At 32.8% G+C, this 23,786-nt stretch overlaps 3 protein-coding genes across 4 annotated transcripts; 1 reads left to right on the top strand and 2 right to left on the bottom strand.

Annotated features, from left to right (window-relative positions):
* Positions 1-588: 588 nt before the first annotated feature.
* LOC123919989 (transmembrane protein 209) lies at positions 589-4,358 on the bottom strand. Its single transcript, XM_045972054.1, has 7 exons — positions 4,088-4,358; positions 3,935-3,990; positions 2,952-3,838; positions 2,077-2,272; positions 1,776-1,961; positions 1,286-1,662; positions 589-1,123 (listed from the first exon to the last, which is right to left on the bottom strand). The coding sequence occupies exons 1-7, from the start codon at positions 4,255-4,257 to the stop codon at positions 983-985; spliced, it is 2,013 nt and encodes a 670-aa protein (XP_045828010.1). The 5' UTR covers positions 4,258-4,358; the 3' UTR covers positions 589-982.
* Positions 4,359-6,400: 2,042 nt separating this feature from the next.
* On the top strand, positions 6,401-12,256 carry LOC123919988 (isovaleryl-CoA dehydrogenase, mitochondrial). Its single transcript, XM_045972053.1, has 14 exons — positions 6,401-6,790; positions 7,131-7,214; positions 8,082-8,139; positions 8,878-9,002; positions 9,095-9,139; positions 9,524-9,572; positions 9,658-9,767; positions 10,128-10,204; positions 10,517-10,567; positions 10,657-10,721; positions 10,948-11,102; positions 11,202-11,242; positions 11,323-11,377; positions 11,706-12,256. Exons 1-14 carry the CDS (start codon positions 6,665-6,667, stop codon positions 11,907-11,909), a joined length of 1,245 nt encoding a protein of 414 aa, XP_045828009.1. The 5' UTR covers positions 6,401-6,664; the 3' UTR covers positions 11,910-12,256.
* A 263-nt stretch (positions 12,257-12,519) lies between these two features.
* Positions 12,520-18,282, bottom strand: LOC123919987 (auxin response factor 4-like). 2 transcript variants are annotated; one of them, XM_045972050.1, is made up of 12 exons: positions 17,412-18,282; positions 17,060-17,116; positions 16,496-16,681; positions 16,084-16,168; positions 15,913-16,003; positions 15,255-15,419; positions 15,035-15,154; positions 14,865-14,943; positions 14,461-14,638; positions 13,668-14,341; positions 13,382-13,572; positions 12,520-12,980 (listed from the first exon to the last, which is right to left on the bottom strand). In XM_045972050.1, the coding sequence occupies exons 1-12, from the start codon at positions 17,727-17,729 to the stop codon at positions 12,797-12,799; spliced, it is 2,328 nt and encodes a 775-aa protein (XP_045828006.1). In that variant the 5' UTR covers positions 17,730-18,282; the 3' UTR covers positions 12,520-12,796. The 2 variants fall into 2 exon arrangements, with proteins under 2 accessions (XP_045828006.1, XP_045828008.1); XM_045972052.1 differs by having other exon boundaries at positions 13,668-14,338.
* Positions 18,283-23,786: the final 5,504 nt, after the last annotated feature.

The raw sequence follows: 23,786 nt of genomic DNA, 5'->3' as shown, positions 1-23,786 counted from the left end.
TGGTTTAAAATAAAGTGGTGCCGTTAAAAAATTTGGTGCGTTGTTCGGCGAATCGGATTCCTACTAGATATAATCTTTTTAAATGGGGTATTTGGAAGACTCGTAATGATTGTATATTTAGTAATAAAGCTTTTGATGTGGACAATGATTTTTCAAATTAAAATTCATGCTTGGCGGTGGCCGAAGATGAAAGTTAAAGGTTTTGGTTTTGCTTATGGCTTATGGCATATTAACCCTTTGATAAGTTTGAGTTTGCAAGATACTTAATTTTGCTGTTTTTGGTTGTTTTAGTCTTTTGCTCTTTTATGTAATTTGACTTTGTTAACACAACTTATTGTCCACAGCTTATGCTAAATTAGAGTGCTAGTTTTAATATAATCAGTGATTTGGTTGCTTAAATAAAACAGGAAACACAACTCACAAGCTCATAGGAAATTAATTAAGTTTAACTTTTATTGTCATTTTTGTACACGATTGACCTTTTCTATCCTAACCAATTTCACACAACATCCATGGTGGCAGAAAACATCACATGTCAATAAAAAACAGAGTTAACAAATCTGATTAACAAGGACTAAAGTGACTAACTGAATAATCATCGAAGGGTTTATTTGTAGTTTCGTTAACACTATAACGCACAACACTGATTGTTACCAGTTACAAAATCTTTTGTAAGAGAAAATTATGAGGGTGTCAGTGAGCTATTTGAATTTAATTTTTAGTACAAATTAGGTCATGAGCTATCTGAATTTGAATTTTTACAAAGTACAAGAACCCAGATTATCATGCCGTCGGACATTGTCACGGCATCTAGAACATTACATGATAGCTTAAACCGACATAACACAGTTCTATCAACTTTCAATTGTTGAATTAGCCTCCAGCAAGTTCTTTGCTGAAATTCCTGACTCATTGCCACATTAGTTGAAGCCGTCATGTAGAATATCGGCGAAAGGATCATAGTTTGTTGTCTGTACATCTCTTAATCTTCAGATTCTGTCTCCATAACCGGTAAAATGCTTAAAGCTGAAGCACCTAGATGCATACCCCTAACAATACCTCCATACCCAACTTTAATCTTATGGCACAAAATCAAGATGGAATCCCAAAGTGCTGTTCTTCCCTGAAATAAATCTAAGCTGTTAGCAAACCAAGATAATAAATCTCATGAGCACATTAGATAGATATTGCGAAAGAAAGATATTAAAAGTTTAATAAAAGTAGTATCATAAAGAAAATAGGTTGTTAGTTCATAATAACACGAGGCTACATAGGTTTTACCCACCTGAAGTGAAAGCTGCAGCTTCTTATCCCAGTACAGGGCAAAGATTGGGGGACCCTGCTTTCCAACTACTAGTACACATGATCCCGGGTGCAGCACAGAAGGGACCGAAGACACTACAGCAATGTATTTCTCCGGAAAACTTTCCTTTGGAGGAAGGACTCCCAAGAATAAGGGGTTTTTGCTAGACTGAGCTCCAGTATAAGACATAGAATCTACATGTAGCATCCACTTTGGATGTTCTAGGAAAGCACAAAACAGATACAAGAGCAAGTGAGAATCAGATGGTAGCTCAAGTGTCCACTTCTTATTCTTTTTATCATAAACTTCCCCGCTACCGAGATACTCATAATTCTTCAAGCAAGTTCCTTCTGCAAGCTCTGAAAATTTAGACTAGTTAAATGCAAGCAATAAAATCCATATCAGATAAATGATGTCTCGCTGCAGAAAATCTGATGAAGGTCACAACTAATAAGAACAAAATTCTGTCTACCTCGGATCCTTTGCACGGTGTAATCAGCTCGAACACTGCTTTGAGGTAGCAAACCTTTGACCCACTCCCCTTTAACCAAGGCTTGGAGTCTTTGGTGTTCAGTGATAGCATCGACACAGTCCTGCATGATAGGAACCAAAGGACCCTGCTGCGGGGATTGCTGCATATTAGGTACAAATGACTTGGCTGTATGCAAACATGAACCAGCAGGAGAATATCAGAAACCAGAAGCTATCAGTAAATATAACCAAACTGGGAAACATAGTAATATCACATTTAATCGATATATGAATAAACATACATTTGGAAGCCTCTATGGCCTGCACAAGAGTAGAATGCAACTGATGAAGCAATCCATCTTCATTGAGGGTAACTGCTGGTTGCCATTCTTGAGTCTTGTCAATTGATGGCAATGTAGGGGTTCCGGTAGACGGCATATCATTGCCCACTTGATTGACTGTAATTGAAATACCGAGTTTGGCAGCTGCATTCATAACCTACGAATATGAAAATCTTATTAGTTGGTGCTCAATCATATTCGATGGTTTGTGTAGATAACTTGAGCTATTTAGGTGAAGTGAACAACTACTGAAAATCATTGGTGGACCTCTATAAATACCATAGAACTTCAACCATAATAATAGAGCACATGCCTCAGCATTGTAAGACAAACAAGAGCTTGATCGGAAACAAACAAAATGAGGCATTTACTGGTTTTCTTAGTTTAGGTGGTCACCCAAAACTTTGTGAGCTGAAGATTCAACAGGAGTAAAACATCCTTTTTGGGGTAGTATTAACTACTTCCATTATCAATCATAATAACCAAATAATAACAAAATATATTTCAGTCATTTATCTTGGTATTTGCACACCATACCTTAAGTATTTTTCCCTAGTTAAACAAATAAGACTCATTCCTGTAATACTTTTGGATGAACACATCCCAATATAAAGCTCATTTTCTAAAAAATAATTTAATCTAAAAACAATTCTTTCAAAAGCAATTATATTTCAGTTATCTATACACACAAATCAGTGGTATGTCAATATTTTTCTCGGTTTGTTTGACAGTCCTTTTGGCTGGGAAAAGCGATGTGGATGGAAGAATCTTAGAAATACTATGCAAGCAACATTACTTTTAACATAAAACAAGAAATGATGAAGATGTAAATGAACCTGAACATGACTTGTCTCAATCTTGTGAAGCAAAGGATTTAGCAAAACTGAAGAGAACCATTGTCTGAGTCCATCACGCCACTGCTCAATTTGAGGATATACGCCCAAATGATCAAAAGCTTCAACTGCTTCTTCCATGGACATCGGTGGAGGAAGCTCACCACTTTCACCCTTCTTAGGGGGAGTGTTAAACTTTTGGGAGCCCGGAGACATCCTCACAGGCCTCAATGGTGTATGTCTTTTAACAACAGAGTTACTAGCCGATCCTGTAACTGTATTAGGGCTCGGGCTCGCTATACCAAAACCAGGAACTGAAGGTGGTGGAGTAGACAGCTTCCCTGCAGATCCGGTCATTCTTTCATCTACTTCTGCTAAAAACTGTTCTAGCTCTTCCTTTGATGTTATCTTATTAGCAGAAGATGCCCTCCTACTAGACCAAGGGCTTGAGACTACTGAATCCACACCCGAGGCACCCTGTGCAGGTGAAACTACTCCAGGAGAAAGGTAAAAAGTTGCTGAACCGGGCGACCTCGAGAGTGTGCCAATTGGACGACCAGAACCACCCCTATTAGAATTTGAACCATCAACATCACCACGACGACTAGGGCTTGAAATTGTCGGATGAAGTGGAACAAGCAAATCAGAAGAACCTGGCTGCGGTTTAGACTTTGGCGGCTTTTTCAATGACTCAGACTGTACCAAATCAACCTTCGGCTTAACTCCTAAAAGCTCTAACTGATGTTTAGTAAGACTCACTTGATTCTTATTACCTTTATTAGAATTCGGCACAACCATAGTTTTACGCGAAAACACAACTTTGAACAATGCTAACATAGTTCCAATGAAGACAAAACCCAACAAAATTTGCAGTGTCTTAACAAGCCAATCTGAAGTTCAATAAATCAACAAACAAAACATAAATCACACCCAAATTTTCAAAAATAAAAAAAATAAAAAAATAAATATAAAGTTTAGAACTTTACAAGCTGTAAAAGGGGAAACAAAATTGAGTTTGAAGATATCAATGAATCCATTTTCCCTACAATAACAAAATAAATATGAAAGTTAGTCATAACATGATGAAATTAACTGAATAGTGTTGAATATGAGTAATGAATGATGGAAAAAAGTTTTACCTGAAGATGATGGTGAGAAAGGCGAATGTAGATGCGGAGAAGAAGGAAAGGATTGAAATGAGAGTGTAATTGGAAGGTTGAAGACTGTTGGAGGTGAGAACTGCGGAAAAATTAGGGTTTTGATAAACGGAGAATTTGGATTTGGATGGTGGAGGAGAAGAAGAAGCCATGGCTGTCTGTTAGCTAGGGTTTTTGAATTGAGGTTTATATTTTATACTTCAAACTTCAAAGCATGTTGTTGGTTACTCAGTTGAGTAGTGTTCAAGTTCTATTCCTATTTTTTAAATTAGCCAAAATTATTTATCTTAATCCTCCCTCCGGTCCTTTTTATAAGTAACAATTTAAAAAAATCACAAAGACCAAAGAATCACATTTAACATAATTATTTTCATTTAATACTCTTATAAATTTAAATTTATTCTATATATACCCTTATTTAATTACTCTTTGTTCAACTAATTTACTTATTTTTAAATTCTCTCTCATAATAAATAAGGACATAAGTGAAATTGAACATTTAAAACATTTGAAAATTGGTCAAAGTTTCTTATAAAAAGGACCAAATTTTTTGCCCTAAATGTTCCTTATTAATTTGTAACAAATTCATATTACTATATGTTTTATTTTTTAAAAATAACAAAAAAAAAAAGGAGTTAATCCTTTATCTTATTCTTCTTTCACATAGGTGTTTTATTTTTATAAATATATACTTCATCCGGTCACAATTATAAGAAAAAGAAACACTTTATAGATTCATTGAAAAAATAATGTATTCAGTCTATATTATTGACCAACTACAGTACTTTTTCAATGAACCTAAAAAGTGGTTTTTTGCTTATAATTGTGTCCGGATGGAGTACAAGTTAATCTTTTACTACCTCATTTTTTTATAATATAATGAATGATTCGAAAGAAGGATACATGTGAATGAATGAAAAGTTTTCATAAAATCACAAATAACATGTTTCATTCGGTAATTCAATCCAACCTGCATTTTATCCAAAAATTTAAATGTTGGTCCAATTCAAATCAATTCGTCCAAAACCCGAAGTAGATTGGTAAAAGATACCCCTAAATTGGTGGAATGCATGAGATATTGGTATATGCAATGACTCAATTAACGACATATATTGTTGCCATGTCGTTTTTCGTTTCTCACTATCAAGTGTTTCTCTTAAATAGTGATTTCTACGTATTTTTAGCTTTCACTTGAGTTTTATTCTTTGTGATTTCTTTGTTCGGTGTGATGACAGTGGTATATTAACACTACGAAGTGATATTTTACACTCCAACACAATGAATCCAATGAGCAATCTAGGACTTGAATTAGATCCTAAACGGGTTCTTAACTAACATGCTCACGAACCGTCAGATTGTTCTCTAACACGGTGTTGTTTTACTCGTGTCGTAGTGGAAAGTTGTTTGTTTTGATTTATTGTCTTAGTACGTTGTTTATTTTCTTCAGATTTTCAGATTTGTTTTGATTCAAATTCAGTGCAGATTTGATGACTCAAACTATTCAACGTTGTAGCTTCGAAGACATGACTATTTCAGATATTGAATATTGTAATATCAATCGTTGACTTTGTCATCATACTATTTTAAGCTATATTAACTCATGTGCTATGAACTTGTTCGCAGATTTATTCATTTTAGTTTTTAGCAAACTTAAATATATAATAATTTCGATTGATTAACTTTATAAATTCAAAAAAATTTCTTTAAATACAAAAATCCCACTTTAACCCTCTAGTTTTAACCTAAAAAAAATAAAAAAATATTTTGCAATGAAATAATTGAGTTCAAAGATAAAATGTGATAAAAATCTATACAGCCAATCATTTGCTGCTACATGTCCCTCCATTTTTCATTCAACTATGTTGAAACCTTTCAACACTTCTCTCCTCCACATCACTTTCAACCCCCCCCCCCCCCCCAATGATTTTCAACTTTTCAACACCATAATTCAACATCATTGTATATGATCTTATATTCAAAGAAGATATTAACAGTAACCGTAAACCTATTTATATAAAAAAAAATTATACAACTAATATTATTGTTTTTCTTCGATAATAGACGAAATAATAAATCATTAAAAATTTACACACAAATTTAAAAAAGTCCAAATTTAGACTCCGCTCTGTTTATAATATTCTTACTAATATAATTTCAATATTTGTAGTAAGTTAATGTGTAGTGCATTTTTTTTTACACTGAAACAAACGTTAGAGTTAAATAATTTGAAGTTTCAACATTATCCCCTCCAAATTAAAGAAAAGTATATTTTTGAACAGGTTTCGTGAACAAGATAACTATCCTACAACTGTCTGATTCATCTCTCATGATTTGAAGATGGTTTTGTCCATCTCCATCCTTATCTAAACTGCCAAACACACTACACCAAATCATATACTAATACTACTACTTTATAATAATTAATAATTCATTCATTTTTTTTTATTATCCTCTATCTTTCTTTCCTAACAGAAACAATAGACACAAATCATACTCATATTACCAATATAGAACAACTAACTAAGCTAAAGTAACCAAATCAAAAACACAGACACAAAGATGCTTAGAAGAAGAATCACCACAGCACGCTCCATTTTTTCAACAATTTTCAGAATAAATTCTTCTAACTCTCACTATGCTGCTTCTTATTCCACTTCATTCCTCTTCGATGACACTCAGATACAGGTTTTACTCATATCTTGCTCAAAAATCATTCACCCCATTTTTTTCTATTCATAAAAATTTCAACTTTTTCATCTGGGTTTTTTTAACTTGATCAAACCCTTTTTATCAAAATCTCAGCTTTTTCATCAAAATTATTGACCCCATTTTTCTGTATCATAAAAATTTCAACTTTTTTTATCTGGGTTTTTAACTTAGTAAAAAAATGATTGATCCCATTTTTCTGTATTTATAAAAATTTGAACTTTTTTCATTTGGGTTTACTTCAATTCTCTATTACTTCTTCAATTTTGTTTGTTTCATTTCGTGTCATGCTTTTAATGATTTCAAGTTTCTTCTGCAGTTTAAAGAGAGTGTTGCTCAATTTGCAGCTGAAAATATTGCCCCTCATGCTTCCAAAATTGACCACACAAATTATTTCCCAAAGGTATGTTTCTTGATCTATTTTATTTTTTGTATGACCCATAATTTTGCTACATTGACTAACAAAATTCCAAGCTTATAATCCAATATTTTTTTAAATAATGAAAACAACTTGTTAGTTTGGATTTGGAGTATATTGATCATTCATGGGTTAGTAAATGAGTGAGGATAGAGTTCATGGCCACAATTATAGTATCTCCAATGGGGCTATCTAACTGAGTTTCATAGAATGATGATCCGTGCTTTATTTTTTCTTCTCATTGGAGGGAGGGACTATGATGTGGCAAGGTGGGTAGCAAAAAAATGGTTCAAGTAACTTATTTAAGCTACCGTATCATCATTTAACGTTGACTTATTTATCTGGGCCAATTTAAATAATTTTGTATAGAAGTATAAGTTGCTTAGGAGTTGCATAATTTTGTATCATTGGAGCAAAATGTGTATGAGTTGCATAAATATGACATGGTATTGTACACTTGTTAGTGGTTTATGAAATTCAAAATGAGTTCCTTACAAAATGACCATCGAAGATGCTCTTATGGAATAATAGTAGAACTACATTCATTTGCCTCTTTAGTGGAACAAACCAATCCTATCATATTCAAGAAGTTTAAGAAAATAACCCATTGTTAGTTGGCAATTTAATGTGTCTAGACTCTAGACCAATAATTTGGGATTATGTTTACCTTGTTTAGTACTCCATGAACTTGTTTAGTAATATAGTATTGTTCTTAAAATAATAATACTCCAAAACAAATTCTTTGCAAATTAGAAAAAAATATCCGGGTCTTACATTTTTCAATCATCTCCATGAACAATATATAGTTATAGTGTAATTGAACATGCTCATTGTGTTTTGATCTAATTTTAGGAGGTTAACTTGTGGAAAAGTATGGGAGAATTTAATCTCCATGGGATTACTGCACCAGGTAATCTCTTTTTATTTTACTTGAGTGACCACCCAAGTTGGTCATGAAATTGTAAACCGTATCAACCTAGTCTCCCATATTATCAATATTCTAAAATAGTCCCTAGAATTGCAAATTGATAATCAAGTTCGTCCCTCTGTTTGGATATGTGACATTATTCACGCAGTTTCAAATTCTTCTCGGGTATTACCAACGTAATGTCATTATAGTCTTTGTATATACTAACGGAGGGACCAACCTGATTAACATTTTGTAATTTCTAGAATCCATTATGGATTATTGATAATGTGGACAACTTGGTTGATAGAGTTCTATAATTTCAAAAACCAAATTGTATGGTTACTCTACTTTCCTTGGTTTGCTGCATTTGTTTTCTGATACGTCAAATGATTTCATTTTTAGATTTTTAAGCTTTTGGTTTTATCTGCTATTGTGATTTTCATCTGGCAATATTTTTTCCTTTCTCTGTATACTCTTATGAGATATTGAAGATAATAAACTATAATGAATCAATTCTTTCTGAAACACATTGCTTTCAATGATAACACAAAAATGGCGTCTAGTGTAGATACTGTTTTATTTTGCAGGCTCATTCACTTATTCACAATATCATTTTTCATTAAACACAAATGGAATCATGTGGAATAGGGCCTCAATTTTCTTTGAAATTGTTCTTCTTTAGGTGTTCTAATGTAAACTTCTCATTAGTAAGTTTGTTATATGTCTACTTATTTGCAGAGGAGTATGGAGGGCTTGGTCTAGGCTACTTGTATCATTGTATAGCAATGGAAGAGATTAGCCGTGCTTCAGGTTCTGTTGGTCTTTCTTATGGTGCTCATTCTAACCTATGTATCAATCAGCTGGTAATTGAAGGGAACTTAAGTCTCTTTCATTGTTTGTATGCTTGACGATTTTCAAACGAGTTTTCAGGATTGCCACCTTCTGTTTTGTTTAGGTGAGGAATGGAAACCATGCTCAGAAACAGAAATACTTGCCACAGGTTCTAGTCTCTAGTTCTCCCTAGTTTGATCCTATGTAATTATACTTTTTCAATGCAATATTTTCTGTATTGCCCTATTGCCATTATGTGTAATGTAACAATGTTTGACTTATCAGCCAAGAATGCTCATAACTAGTCATAGCTTTTGGGTGTAACTCAACTGGTTTGAGCTAAGGGTTAAATGACCAGGGTTCAAACCTTGACGAAAGAGAAAATACTAACATAACTAATATACTAACATTTGTCTATTAAAAACAAAACTAGTCGTAGCTTTCAAATAATTTCTTGGCCTCATTAATAGTCTTTCTCAATTTTTCCATGTCCATTTGTCTGTCTATCCATTGATAGTTATGGCTGACTTGTTTTTTTGTTTTTTGTTTAAAGCTTATCTCTGGGGATCATGTGGGAGCTTTGGCAATGAGTGAGCCAAATTGTAAGATTTGTGCAATTGAATAGTTAGTATCATAAGTATTTAGATATTCCAAGGACTTTGCCAATTGAATTTGTCATTTCTGCAGCTGGATCTGATGTTGTCAGCATGAAATGCAAGGCTGATCGTGTAGACGGGGGATATGTACTTAATGGGAACAAAATGTGGTGTACTAATGGGCCAGTTGCTCAAACATTAGTATGTTTCTTTAAATTTTATTGCTTTTTTCCATGCTATTTGCATTGTCTGTGTTCTGGTTAGAATGTTAAAAGGGAAATGTTGCCTCAATTTGTGATTTTGACAGAGTTTTCGCGGAACAACATATCATTGTCATGATCTATGGGCCTGATTGCAAAATGACAGAAAAAGATCAATATGTCATAAGGCTTTATTTTTTCATGCATGCATAAAAAATCAACGCGGACAAAGTAAACCATATATGTTTAGATAATCAATGCGGACCACATATTACATATATATAGTATAAAGCCAGCTGTAATAGTCTAGACATATTCCGAGAATGTATAGCACACATTTAATTGTGTTGAATTCAATCAGGTTGTCTATGCAAAAACAGACATAACAGCAGGATCAAAAGGAATCACTGCATTCATCATCGAGAAGGGAATGCCTGGGTAATTGTACTGAACCTTGACAAAAAGTTATCCAATATTGAGCATCAAGTAGTGAAACCTTTTAGCATCAAGTAGTTCAAATTTGATTCCTTAGTTTATAGCGGTCAAATATCCTTCTCTGAAAGTTAATGAGGAGAAAAGAGTCATGATTACCGATAAATAACATATAATTTATATCGGGGAATTAAAAAGAAAATCCTCACATGGTTGAAAGGATGAGGCATTGCTTATATGATAAATCATTTGATGACAATGAAAATAAAAATAGAAGTGAAAGATGAAAACCTGACTGTCATTGATGTTTTTCTACAGATTCAGTACTGCCCAGAAATTGGATAAACTAGGGATGCGAGGAAGTGATACGTATGTATGCATGTTCCATATGAACTTTGCTATATTTAATCCATTTTAAACCACTTGCTTTTACTGATAAGATGTAATTTTGTGGGCAGATGCGAGCTTGTCTTCGAGAATTGCTTTGTTCCAGAAGAAAATGTTCTTGGGAAAGAAGGGAAAGGTCTGCAATTTCTTTTGTAGTCTTAATTATTATTATTATTATTATTATTATTAATTATAGTCTTGCAATTTCTTTTTCAAGTGAATCCAAACAGTCTCATAGTCGGGAGAAAGTCTCAAAAGAACTAGAGTCATTAGTTTTTCTGTCGATTTTTACAATGTATACTCTCTGATGCAAAACCACTTTTGTTATGTTAAGTATCAACAATATTTTGATTTTTTTTCAGGAGTCTATGTCATGATGTCTGGGCTGGATCTGGAAAGACTTGTTTTAGCGGCTGGTCCCGTTGGTATTATGCAGTCATGTCTTGATGTTGTCCTTCCTTATGTCCGACAAAGAGAGCAATTTGGTCGTCCTATTGGAGAGTTTCAGTTTATACAGGTTAATTTCATTGGCTACATTATTTATTTTCTCCGGTTATCATGCCATCTGCATTGTATGTGAATCTTAGCTCACTATCGATTGGTGCCTTTGTTATAGGGGAAAGTTGCTGACATGTATACTTCTTTACAGTCCTCAAGGTAGAAGGTTCTACTGTCATGGTGCTATTTTGTCCTGCTAAATAAGTTTGCACGACGTTCTATAACATTCTTTATTTCAGGTCTTATGTGTATTCTGTAGCTCGGGACTGTGACAATGGGAGAGTTGACTCAAAGGTGCCTCCTCATATCTGTATCTTGTTAATATCGTGTTATCAAGTTATTATTTTCTCTTTTCATGAAAATGTACATATCATTATTCGGCTTTTTTAAAAGGATTGTTATCTATTAGTGAAACTCGTTCCATAATACTAGACGAAACGAGATAAGATTAGGAATGCTAGCATTACAGAGAGAGTTGAAACTCGTTCCATAAACTATTAAAAGTATAAAAATAAAACTATCATTCTTGAAATGTTATTGTTTCTAAAATGTCTCATAATACTATTTTTCTGTTTACATCAAACGATTCATTGTAAAACATGCTTTTTGCTGCTAATTTCAGGATTGTGCTGGAGTTATACTTTGTGCAGCTGAAAGAGCAACTCAGGTCGCTTTGCAGGCGATACAATGTTTAGGTGGGAATGGCTATGTTAATGAGTATCCAACCGGTCGTCTCCTTAGAGATGCTAAACTCTACGAGATCGGTGCAGGAACAAGTGAGATTAGAAGAATGATTATTGGACGCGACCTCTTCAAGGAGCAATGACAGGCTAGTCCCTTTGGATTTTGACTGGAACCGAGCCCCTGGGAGATGATTCCATTGTAAAAGTAATTTTAATTTATCAAATGAGAATTGTGGTCACTAGCATTGATCAGTAATGCAAGGAATAAAAGCTTCCATATCATCTTTCTATGTGATTTTTTGTTGTGAAAAATCTTTGAAGCAATTCATTCCTCTTGGAAAATGATGATGGAAGAAAATGTTCAGGTCTGATATTCAATATTTTAGTTTCTAAAGTAATAGAACAATGTAAACCAAGTAATTGTGCTCAAGTGGTTAATGAGATCCTCCTAGGACGAATAGTTCTGGAGAACCAGAATTCGGACTCTAAATTATTAGACTCCCTTCTCCCGGAAACCAGAAGGTTAATACCAAAATAAAAGCAATGGAATAATGTAACCAGTATAGATACTTCTATTTTTCAAAAGAAAACATTTTGAATAATAGAAAAGAAAATATAGTCATTTTCAGAGATGACAATTATCCATGTAAGTTTGGTGAAAACTTCTATTATATATTTTTAAACCAAAGTTCTCACAAAACAATATCTTGAATGTTCTTCTACAGGCAACTTTTCTAAACCCCGTAAACCATATTGCACCCCAAACACATTCATAACAATATTAGTAATATTACACCATAATCAAGAGGTAATAATGGCTTATATTACATTTTGCAAACTGCCAAGACTAGCCCTTATTTACTGCACTTAATTGTGTCAATCTTTCTCCAACACTGACCATGCAATTTTTACTGGGATAACAAGCTCAAAGGGTAGTAATCAAACATGCAGAATCAAAGTAAATATAGAATCATAGATGATTAATTTGTACATAAGCAAGGCCAACACAACTCTAGACAACCCTGAAACTTTAGACTCTAACTACTTTTGGAGAATAATCTGGCTGACCAACTGAGGATGATTTAGAAGGTTCCATAGTCACTGGTGCTTGTTCCAAACAGCTATGAGTATCATCATTTGTCATTCCAAATGTCATCTTCTCCACTTCTTCTTTGGTATATATATGGATCTTGGACACCACATCACAAAACTCACTGCAACCAAAGCAATAAAACAACTTGTATCAATTATCAAGCCCTTTTGTCCTATCAGTACATGTTGAAACAGTTTATGTTCTTTACTGTTTGAGCAAGAAACTTAATTAAGTGCTTATAGTATAAGCGCTTATCATATAAGGTGTTTATGTATTAGCTATTTCTATAACAGAAGATAAAATAAAGTCAAACTGTTTATATATAAGCAGATTTCATAAGCTATCCTGGAGAGCTTGTGGAAATAAGATGAGAAAAAACTTATGGATATGTCATAATTTGTTTCCTTAAGCTCCCAAAAATAGTCTCAAAAGTGATTATGGGAGTAGATGAGTTCAAATAAGTCAATCCAAATAGGTCACAAACAATCAAAAGTAGCATCCATGAAGAAGTAGGATACTTACTGCCATGGATCATCCCCCACAACCATTATGTCATTCTCACTGTCAGTGTAGAGGATCCTCCATCCTTTATTAGAATCTCTAAGAAGGCCTTCCATTCCAAATAGTTTCTCTAGTTCACTTAGAAGATCGATGTAGCCGCTCAACCTTGACAGATCAATGGCTCTTCCGACTAAGCTTCCTTGCTTGTGAACCTTCATTTAGTGTATATTATATAGGTTTGTAAAACATCAAACATTAAAAAAGAAGCATCATATCATAATATCTTTTTGTTGTTATCATCCCTCACCTTTGTGCAACTCCTTTTTGCCGTGTTCTGGCTACTAGTTTCGCCAGACAAAGGAAACCCGAATAATTTGCAGGAATTTACCTTTCCCTTCACATTGTTATCATTTGCAACATTTATATTAGTAGCCCCTAATGAAGCAGCATTAGTTATATCGTCCTGCAGCTTATGCTCATTTGCAACTTCTTTTCTGATGTTTGCTGCCAATGTTGTCGGTGTGTTAAACGCAACATTATCGCTTAGGAAAGTTGTGTGTTTTGAGCTAAACATGTTAACTTGATTATCTTTGTGAATATCTCCAAAAGGAAAATAAGCAGATTGAAAATTGGGTTTGGTTCCCCAAGAACCAATATTGAAATCAACTTTTCCTGTAATCGATTTCAGCTTACATATTTCTTGACCTTGCAAGACCCTTGGAAAATTGTTATTTTCCATAAAGCCTGCATAACTGAAAGGATGAACACTCATAAGCTCAGAAGAGGTAACTACTTTTCCTATTCCAGTTGATGCAAGGTTTTGATGATGATGACTTGAAGAGCTCAACTCAAAACCTAGCTGGTGTGTTGTTTTTTTGTCACTTCCATAGTATAGTGACATAAAACCTGCATTTTCTTGACCTTGCAAGACCTTTGGTGATCTTATAGATTCCTCAAACCCCGTCATTCCACTGCTTCCTGCTGCCATAAATGAAACAAAGAAAGAACATTACTAAGATTGAGCTGCGTTCAGAAATTTTGTGGTCTTAGACAATATTTTAATAACATTAGTAATCAATGCTTAAGGGAGGCATACGTACCATTAGGATTCATACCAGTGATGAGGTGATTGGGCGAGGAAACCTGCAGACCGGTCCGCGGTTTCTTCAGTCTTGGAGAAGACTGAATGCTTAGGGGAGGTAGAGGAGAAGATGGATCAATCTCCCACGGAGATACTCGGTCTTGATGATTAGTTTCAATATCTTCATCCCATCTGACCTGTTGGATGTCACAACAAGCTAATGTATTATTATCGTTAAATCATTAAAAATATTTGAATTTAATCATACCGGCTTTAAAAGTCATACAAATGATAGTTGTGATTAGTTGACAGTATAAAATATTTTACACCATTTTACACCGGCAGTGCATCAAATTTATGCTCAATGTATATTTATATGGTCAAAATATACTGCATAGTAATTAAGCAAAATTTAAAATGTACCATCAAGCACCTCCATTTGGATTTAGGCCATCTATAGGGATCCAAGTCATTCATTCCAATCAACATACCAGTACTACTTCTGCAAGATAGGAAGATAATATCATGTCAAGAAACTTTTTTTGAAGGAAGACATCGCGTAAAGATTTAAATAATTATACATCGTACATTACCTTCTTTCTGGCGATTCATCCGTTTCGAATCTCATTTTGAATCTTGTCCCTATGGTCATTGGATTCTTGATGCTTTTAACATATTTTTGATATGGAACAACAAATTCTGCATGACTTGCTCTATATCATGGAAAACCAATGATTTTATCGATTTATATTGCCACAAAAAAAAATCATAATTTAAGGTTAAATAATTGCAGTGTAAAGTTAGTACTAGTACCTTGGACTATAGAAAACATGAAACATGCTTTTGGTGGATATAGCATTTGCCACAGAAGAAAGAAAATTGGGATAACAGTTCTGGTTTCCAACAATTGATTCAGGAAGACCATTTCTTGGTCTAATAGCTCTTCTGATTCCTAATCTCAGCTCTCCATTTTCACTCCTACAAAACATTAATAAGAAGTAAAATATAACCAAGTGAATATATTTAAATCTAACCAAGTGAATAAACAAACCTAATCATACAAATATTTTCTCAACAAACTATAATATAAACCTTATGCATATTTTAACATATTTTCTATTCTAACAGAAAGGTACTGGAATGATACAAAAAAGACTCTTCTTTCTTTGATTGTACAGTTGGAATCTCAAGTTTGATTTCATTTGCATTCAAAGATGGATTTCATTCATATACATCGTCAGTGTAAACATTTTTGCAACTTCGGACATTCATAATCATCAGATTATTAGAAATGCTTGACTTTAATCAAAACTACTTCTAAAGTCACACTTATGCTTGGTTTTGGTTGTGATTTGGTTATGGCGTAAAACTCTTTATACCGAAGGTATATCTGAATCAAACTCTTCAAAGATTATTGTAACATGCCTCAAAATCTATGTTTTCTTTTGATACAGATAGAATAAAGATATACCTTAGAAAGAGCACTGCATCACCAGAAACAAGATTCTTTTGGTTCACAAAAATGCTCCATCCAGTAGTGAGTAGATGCCGCCTTGGCTGACCTGACAAATTACCACATTATTTTGTGTACCAATTAATCAAATTACGAAAACCATAGCTTTTTCTTTTCTAATTACATTACCTCTATAAATATGACGAAATTTCCACTCCACACCATGCAGATCTTTGGCAACAAGCTCTTGAGAGGGTCTCTGCAGCTTATAATCCTATAGTAAAAATTGAAGGATCAATTCACATATTTTTTTAATTAAGTGCTTATAGCATAAACATATCATATAAGTGCTTATGTATAAGCTATTTCTATAGCAGAATATCAAATAAAGTCAAACTGTTTCCACATAAGCCATAGGTTGCTTTCATAAGCTATCCTGGAAAGATGTCATAAGATATTTCTATAAACTGTCTCAAATGGTTCGACAAATGCTTCTGTTAGTAGATAAACTCAAATAAATCGAAAAGAATCAAACTTCAGCGGCTCATAGCAAAGTAGAGTAATCTAACTTGAAAAAGATCATCATTTAAAGATTTCATACCAAAGGTGGAAAACAGTCTTCAGCAGCTCTACGAGGCACAGAGAATCCACCATGAGTGCTGGTATCAGAGACAGTTAGTGTCTTGCAGAACATGTGAGGGGTTGATTTTGTAGTTGACCCTTCATCTCCCTCTTCGTCGCCTTCTAATTCCTCAACTTCTTTTCCTTCCGTATGCAACCCTGCAAACTGAAAAGTGAAAACAATCCATGTATTCAAACGAGGCATTGACGGACACAATACTGACACGTCAACACAGTGTAGTGTCATGTTGGTGTCCAACACCAAAACATGGAAAAACCTATCTATTGTCTTGGTGCTACATGAAATTGGAGAAACGCCAATACTTTTTTCGTAACAAGAAACATTAGTACAGTTAGTATTATGTTGGCCTAACGGTCTCCCTCTTAACAAAAAAAGTTAGTTTTATGCGAGGTTGGAATCAGACTATCTCCTTTTATCACTCTACTACTTAACTTTCCCAACTCAACATTTTGGACGAAAAACGAATAAATAAACTTGTTTGGAAACACACACCAAACATAAAGAATTTCAATGTAAACCAACCTCAGCCTGAGGAAGCAAAGTAACTTGTGTATAAACCTCATCATTCTCCTTGTTGGCCTATAAAAAGAAACAAGCATTTTTTAGATAAATTAAGAGAATTAAGATATCAAAGTGACTAGTAGACAGGCGTCACAGTGACTAGTAGACATCAGAGATTAAGACATCATAGTGACTATTAGACTTCAGAGGGACATCTAGTAGCACAAAAGAAACAAGAATTTAAGCAAAACCATAAGAGTAATATAGAGCATGTTAAATGAACTCAGTAAACACATTTTCAGATCATATCTCATTCAACGCGAGACTCTCAGAACAACTAGTTAATACAAAAAGTAGAATTGAGTGTACTCACAAGTAGTTGAATATTGACAACCCTGCAAAAGATCTGAGGCTGAAGATCATAGGTTGGTATCTCCAATTGTTTAAAAGGAGAAAAAGAAGCAAATTGTTCCAAGTGACCTTGTGGAAAATAAACCACAACATTTCCTTTCTTAGGAAGTGAAATAAGAGGGCCAGCACAAGCATGCCAAAGTTCAAGATAAGAAGAACAAACAAGTGGTGAAGTTGAAGAACAATTTGAAGGGGACAAACAACAACCTTTTTCACATTCCTTAATGCACAATACATTCTTGTCAATTTCAGTCACTTCATGGTTCAGATCAATTTCCATGAACACTGTTTTTGTTTTCTTAAGAGTCTCAAAAATGGAATTAAGAACACCCCAATTGAAAAAAAATTCAATCTTTATTTAAAGATAGAAAAAGGGTTGTCACTATAAGTGGAATTTAAAAAGTGAAACTAAGAAAGTGGAAGTTAAGAGATATAGTATCATGAAAATGAGGTAATTTTAATCATGAAAAGAAATTCATGTACCAAACAAGGCTTTAAAGATGAGACAGAGAAGGAAAAAGGGTAGAAAGAAAGAGTATTTATTTATTTATTTATCAAATAATAACAAGAAATTCAAAGTATGATTCCATTATCACCATTTTTGAAGGTACATAGAAGAGGGAGCAGAAGACAGAGACAATTGCATAGGAAGCACAGAAACAAAAGGCAAGTAAAGCCAATGTGGTAGTGACTTTTGGACTTAAACTGTTAGAGTCTTAGAGATAGAGTGAGAAACAGTGTATGTGTGTTGGGTGGAGGGGACAAATCTAAGACAGTAAAGAACCAACCCTTCCCTACACACACTCTCCTTTGTTTTTTTTGTTCATGAGATATCAAACAACGATACGGACATAAGACACGACACATACAATAATGTGTGAATGTAAAATACATGTGTCGGTGTCTCCTTCTGGTGGCGGAGCCAAGGGTGGTCTGGGTTTTGTTTTTCTTCATTTTTTATTTTGTTCTTTTTGTTTGTGTATTCTTCTTTTCTCGTATTTATGTGTTGTTTATTTGGTAAATGAATTTCTATATAAAAATAGTGTTATATTATGACATTTTATTTGTAATTATAAATTTCAATATGATAATAAGTAGTGCTGACACAACATATTAGGAGGTTTAAGGAGAATTTTGCGATGAAACATTTTTAAAGTACATAAAAGTATTTTAGTAAAAATTATTGAATTTTAGTTTAAATTTTATGTTAAATACATTTTAGGATACAATTTTTTTTTGAAGCAAGGATACAAAATTATTTATTAAAATATTAATTGATAATAATATAAATTGATCTAATAAGTGTTGAGACAATATTAATTTTTTTATGAAAATTTGGTCATTTTAATTTGAAAGTATTAAAATATGAGGCTTTATATAAAGTAATTTATTTTAAATTTTTAGTTGTCTAAAGCTATTGCCTTAGACATCAAATTCTAATTATACTAAAGTATTATTCTTCTTTTTTTTTTTACACGACTAAAAGTATTATTCTAAGACATGCAATTTAATTTTCTAACAATCAATTTTATATTTATTACGACTTAAATTTTTATATGCAATATAATTATTAGAATTTTTTTGGCTCAATCAAATTTTTTTCTTCTAACTCCTCTATTGTCTCCTAAGGATTTGAATTGTAGGTAGTAGGTACTATATATTAAATGGTAAAGTTTAATTAGGGTCACTTTATTCTTTGATCACTGTGGTTGTGGGGTGAGAAATTATGGTCCTATCCTAGACAACATAAGTTGATGTATTCTTTGTTTGTTTCTTAAAATTTGCAAATCATTTCATGAAATATTACAGTTTCAACTTTCAAAGGAAACATAATCTGTAAACTCAATCCATAAATGTAGGTTGGTGAAATTTAAGGGATGAATAGTGGAGATGCCAAAAAGTAAATCACTTGTTCTTATATTCTACTACATTTTTTTTCCTTCAATTTTCAACACAAAACTTTGTGTATTTTTTTTCTTCAATATTCTACGTTATTATATATATATATATATATATATATATATATATATATATATATATAAGAGAATCTATCTTTTTGGTGTAGTAGTACTTTTTTCTTTTTTACTCTTCGGGCCTATTTGACCTAGTTTTTTTCCCTCTCCTTTTTACTTAAAAGTAAGCTAGGCCAAACAACAATTTCTAAAAGCTATAGTAAAAAAAAAAATAGTTTCTATATTTTAGAAAAAATTATAATATATTATCAAATATATCTTTTAACCCTATTATAATAAAAAACAACAACTTTTAACCTTTTTTTAATAAAAAAATTAAGATTTACCAAACAATTTTAACTTTAGTTAAAAAACTATTATTTATAACTTTATTATTAAAAGAGTTTCTACACCTAAAAAAAGTTGGGCCAAACGAGCACTTCATTTAAAATATTGTATTTACAATATTATCTTTTTATAATATATTATTTAAATCAGTTTTACACTTTATAAAACTATCTCAAATAAATGTATTCCTCTCTTATTCTCATGCTAATGCTCACTCTCACTCACACCATGGACGAAATCAACCTTATCTTTGGAAAACAATGACTTTTTAAGAAAAATTGCATCAAAAGGTAACATTATATAGTGTATATTTATTAAAAAAAAAAAAGTGTATTATATATTGATTAATTCACTCAAAAGGGAATCTCCTTCATTATCATTATGATGATACTATACAATAAAATAGAATTGTATATATTATAGAAACAATTTTAGCTAAAATTAATTAATGAAAAATTGTTTTTTCTAATGCAAAAGCATAGGATTGTATGCTATTTTAACAGCACGCAGTTTCACGCTGTTTAAATCTTTGTCGTCAATTTTATTAGATCATACGATTCATATTACATATTAATAAAATTAACTATAAATAATCTCGAAAATCAATTATAGATCAGATGGCTAAGACGCAATTGCTGCATTTAATCCAAATCGAAGCAGGACCAGATCCTATCTAATTTTTTTATATTTCATTTGTTTTCAGTGCACCACTCACACACTACAATGTTTATCCTGCCATAATAAAATGTCCATAAATAAGTTAGTAAATATTTTCTGTTGATATGATATGATTTGGAGGCATGTTATATGAATACCCGACATGCAGAGCAATATATACAGTTGCTCGTTTAATATGTGAGACAACTATTAAAATGCATTGTGGTGTTGGTTTTGGCAGCCACTGTGGCCTTATTTAATATATATATTATTTTTTATGAAGAATTTTATTTTAAGGGAATTGAAAAAGTCACACCTAAAAAAAAACGGTAGGAGGTTTCAGCAATTCCACAACACCTCACATAAATTTCAGTTCAAAAGAACTATTACACGATGAACCAAATTATCTTTCGAGTAATCTTCAAGCAAAAAGAGAGATCTTTAAAGGAGCAATATTATTCCAGATAATGTCATTATGAGCGGCTACTAATAGTGAAACACAGTGAGTTAGCAAATGATAAGTACCGTTAACTGAATACCTTGTATCAGGGTCACGATACCATTTCCTACGGTCTTGAACATCATCCTATGAGAAAAATCAGCACAACATTCCAAATACAACTCCTCATCCCATGCACGTGCCAACGTCATCTCCACACCTCTCCTCCTACGCCCCACCCTCTCATGTACATGTCCACCACCAGAGCCGGCCTGCACACATGTGCGGGAAGTGCGACGGCATTGGGCCTCATAATTTTGAGGGCCTCAACTCAAAATTTTGAGATTTTATAATATTACTTATATATTATTTATACTCATAAAATATCAGATGTATATTAATAGGTTAAATTTTAGGTCCTAAAATAATAGTTATATATTATTAATGTTCATAAAATATCATATGAGTATCAATAAATTAGTTATCTATACTCGGAAATATAGTTCTAGTCCATTTTAATCTTTGCATAAAATTTAATCTTAGATTAATATGTTCTTTTTTGACGTTATATACAAAGATAATTATTTTGTATTTCTTGTTCTATTTGATTTAATGCAATTGGTTTAATATTGATAATTTATATGATTACAAGAATAAAAATGATTTTTTTTTTATATTATATACAATTTAAATATAATTTTTTTTAAAAAAAAATTATATTTTTTTTATTAAGAGACCACTTTTAAATTTTGCACAGAGTCTCCTAAAACTCAGAGACGCCCCTGTCCACCACCAATTTTATTTTGATAAGAAATCTCACATTGGTTGCGAGATGGTGTGAATATGTCTATATAAAGTAGAGACAATCCTCACTTTACAAATCGGTTTTGTAGATTATAAGATTATTGTCAGCTAAATCGAACAATCTACTAAATATGATATTAAGAGTTACCTCACTTAACCACTTGTTCCAAAAAGACGTATGCTCATCATTACCTACTAATTAATGTTATTTTCAAATTACCGCCCGACACTCAACTCAACCTCATCCTTAACTTCACACATATCCCTTCGCCTTACACGCCCATCCTCCACACCATATTTAACACTCAACACCTTTGTACCACAACCACTCTTGATTAACTAATAACCTCAGACTCCACTTTTATAAAAGAGATAAATTAAATTCTCTAACTCCAATCTTCCGACATCCCTATCGAGACAAACTTTATTCCACTTTATCCAATTAATCTTCCTCACTCCCCCTCTCCCCCTTCAACAAGAAAGATTTAAAGAGAAACTCAATAGAAAGTAAAGTTGAGAAAATTTTATATTTGTTTCTTTCTTTTATATTTTTAAAACATTATTGCATATTTAATATTGCAAAAGAGATACAGTATATTTTTTACCAAACAAAAAAATTTCATATTGAAAAGATTCCTGACAAGGCCCTCACCACTCAGCAGTGCACCCATTTACAACACATCTCAAATACTGATGACATGTCACTATTCATTTCTTTGAACCGCTGATCATATAATAAATAGATTATGGATTGGACAAGTTATTCTTTTATTTTTAGGGTGCGTTTGATCTGCTAAGAAATAGGGAATTGGACTGGATAACTTTTGTTGTACATTGTTTAATATGAAATTGATTATGTGATTGGACAAATTAGACAGCCAGAGACATGACAAAAACTAGATTTTTTGTCCCTCTCTGAACCACAAAACAACTTTTTATCCACAGGACAACTATAAAAAATACGAAAATACCCCTTTTATTTTCAAATATAACAATATTACCGCCCTATATCTCTCCGGTACAGTTTTGTCTTGTCCTGTATTATCTTGTCCTGTACTGTTCTGTCCAGTTCTTACTACTTTACGAATCAAACGCACCCTTATTTGTAATTTTTTTCCTCATTCAAGTGCTTCTCTAGATGCTGGCAAGTTGCAACATCATCTCTTGATGAGTTTTGGACATTAATTACATGTATATTTTATTATCATGCTGGATTTGCCAGATATATATGCATGGTGAGTCGTTGTAATTTCGCAAAAGCTACGAAGTGTAAGTATTTGGAGCGGCAAATCAAATCATCATAACAAATATAATCTATGTGTATTAATTTAGTGGTATCTAACAATTTGGAAATGAAGGAAGTATTAATTTAGTGGCATTCACACATTTTGAATATAATAGATTTTTTTGGCATATGATGATGAAATCTTATCCTACAAAAGAAACATATAATAAATTTTTTGTTGTTGAAAATAAACAAGATTTTTAGATAGTGTACACTATTGTTAATGATTAGTTCATGTTTGGTACCAAGTTTTATTTGGCTGTTTGATCATTGAGAGCGCCTTCACTTTTTGGACTCGACACTCGGGATTGTGTGTTCGATCGATAAGTACTAATGTATTTGGTTATTCAATATCATTGAGAGCGCCTTCACTTTTTGGACTCGACACTCGGGGTTGTGTGTTCGTTATGTATTTGGTTATTCAATAATTCAACGCCTTTTGGATCAACATATGCTATGGGATTTGTTCGGCATATATCAAGCTTATAAACCGAGCTTATATGCTACGTACATATAGGGATAACCGAAGTGAATATAATAGGAGGGGCCAACTATATTTACGCTTTGCAAATTAAACGGTCGAGCCAAGGGTTAATTATTGGCATGATGACCGACCCTTGTCAATTCACTCATTTAAAATATTATACATAGACTAACTTTGATATCAAAACGTCGTTTGCAAGTGCATCCTCCTTAAATAACCACCACCGCATAAGACCTCCACCACCATCGCTCGGGATATCCTTTATCATCATCGACCTCCGTCGAGATTGGTTTGTGTTCTAGACAATTCAAAAAAAACAAAGTTTATCTAAATTAATTATTCTTTCCATCCATAAAAATGGATAAAAA

Source organism: Trifolium pratense, linkage group LG4 (genome assembly GCF_020283565.1).
Source record: "Trifolium pratense cultivar HEN17-A07 linkage group LG4, ARS_RC_1.1, whole genome shotgun sequence".
Lineage (NCBI taxonomy): Eukaryota > Viridiplantae > Streptophyta > Magnoliopsida > Fabales > Fabaceae > Trifolium > Trifolium pratense.
Note: the sequence above shows the minus strand (reverse complement) of the source record. Positions and strands in the feature narration are given on the sequence as shown.

Bases quoted from the DNA above. Each gene is read 5' to 3' on its own strand.
- LOC123919989 (XM_045972054.1), bottom strand. From the start codon at position 4,257: ATGGCTTCTTCTTCTCCTCCACCATCCAAATCCAAATTCTCCGTTTAT. The intron at 3,839-3,934 runs GTAAAGTTCTAA...ATTGAACTTCAG, and splicing joins TGTTTCCCCTTTTACAGCTT to ATTGGCTTGTTAAGACACTG. The intron at 2,273-2,951 runs GTTCATTTACAT...TCATATTCGTAG, and splicing joins TTGAGACAAGTCATGTTCAG to GTTATGAATGCAGCTGCCAA.
- LOC123919987 (XM_045972050.1), bottom strand. From the start codon at position 17,729: ATGGAAATTGATCTGAACCATGAAGTGACTGAAATTGACAAGAATGTA. The intron at 14,342-14,460 runs GTACGTATGCCT...CATTTATGGCAG, and splicing joins CACTGGTATGAATCCTAATG to CAGGAAGCAGTGGAATGACG. The intron at 13,573-13,667 runs GTGAGGGATGAT...CACTAAATGAAG, and splicing joins CAAAAAGGAGTTGCACAAAG to GTTCACAAGCAAGGAAGCTT.
- LOC123919988 (XM_045972053.1), top strand. From the start codon at position 6,665: ATGCTTAGAAGAAGAATCACCACAGCACGCTCCATTTTTTCAACAATT. The intron at 9,003-9,094 runs GTAATTGAAGGG...TGTTTTGTTTAG, and splicing joins ACCTATGTATCAATCAGCTG to GTGAGGAATGGAAACCATGC. The intron at 9,768-10,127 runs GTATGTTTCTTT...GAATTCAATCAG, and splicing joins GGCCAGTTGCTCAAACATTA to GTTGTCTATGCAAAAACAGA.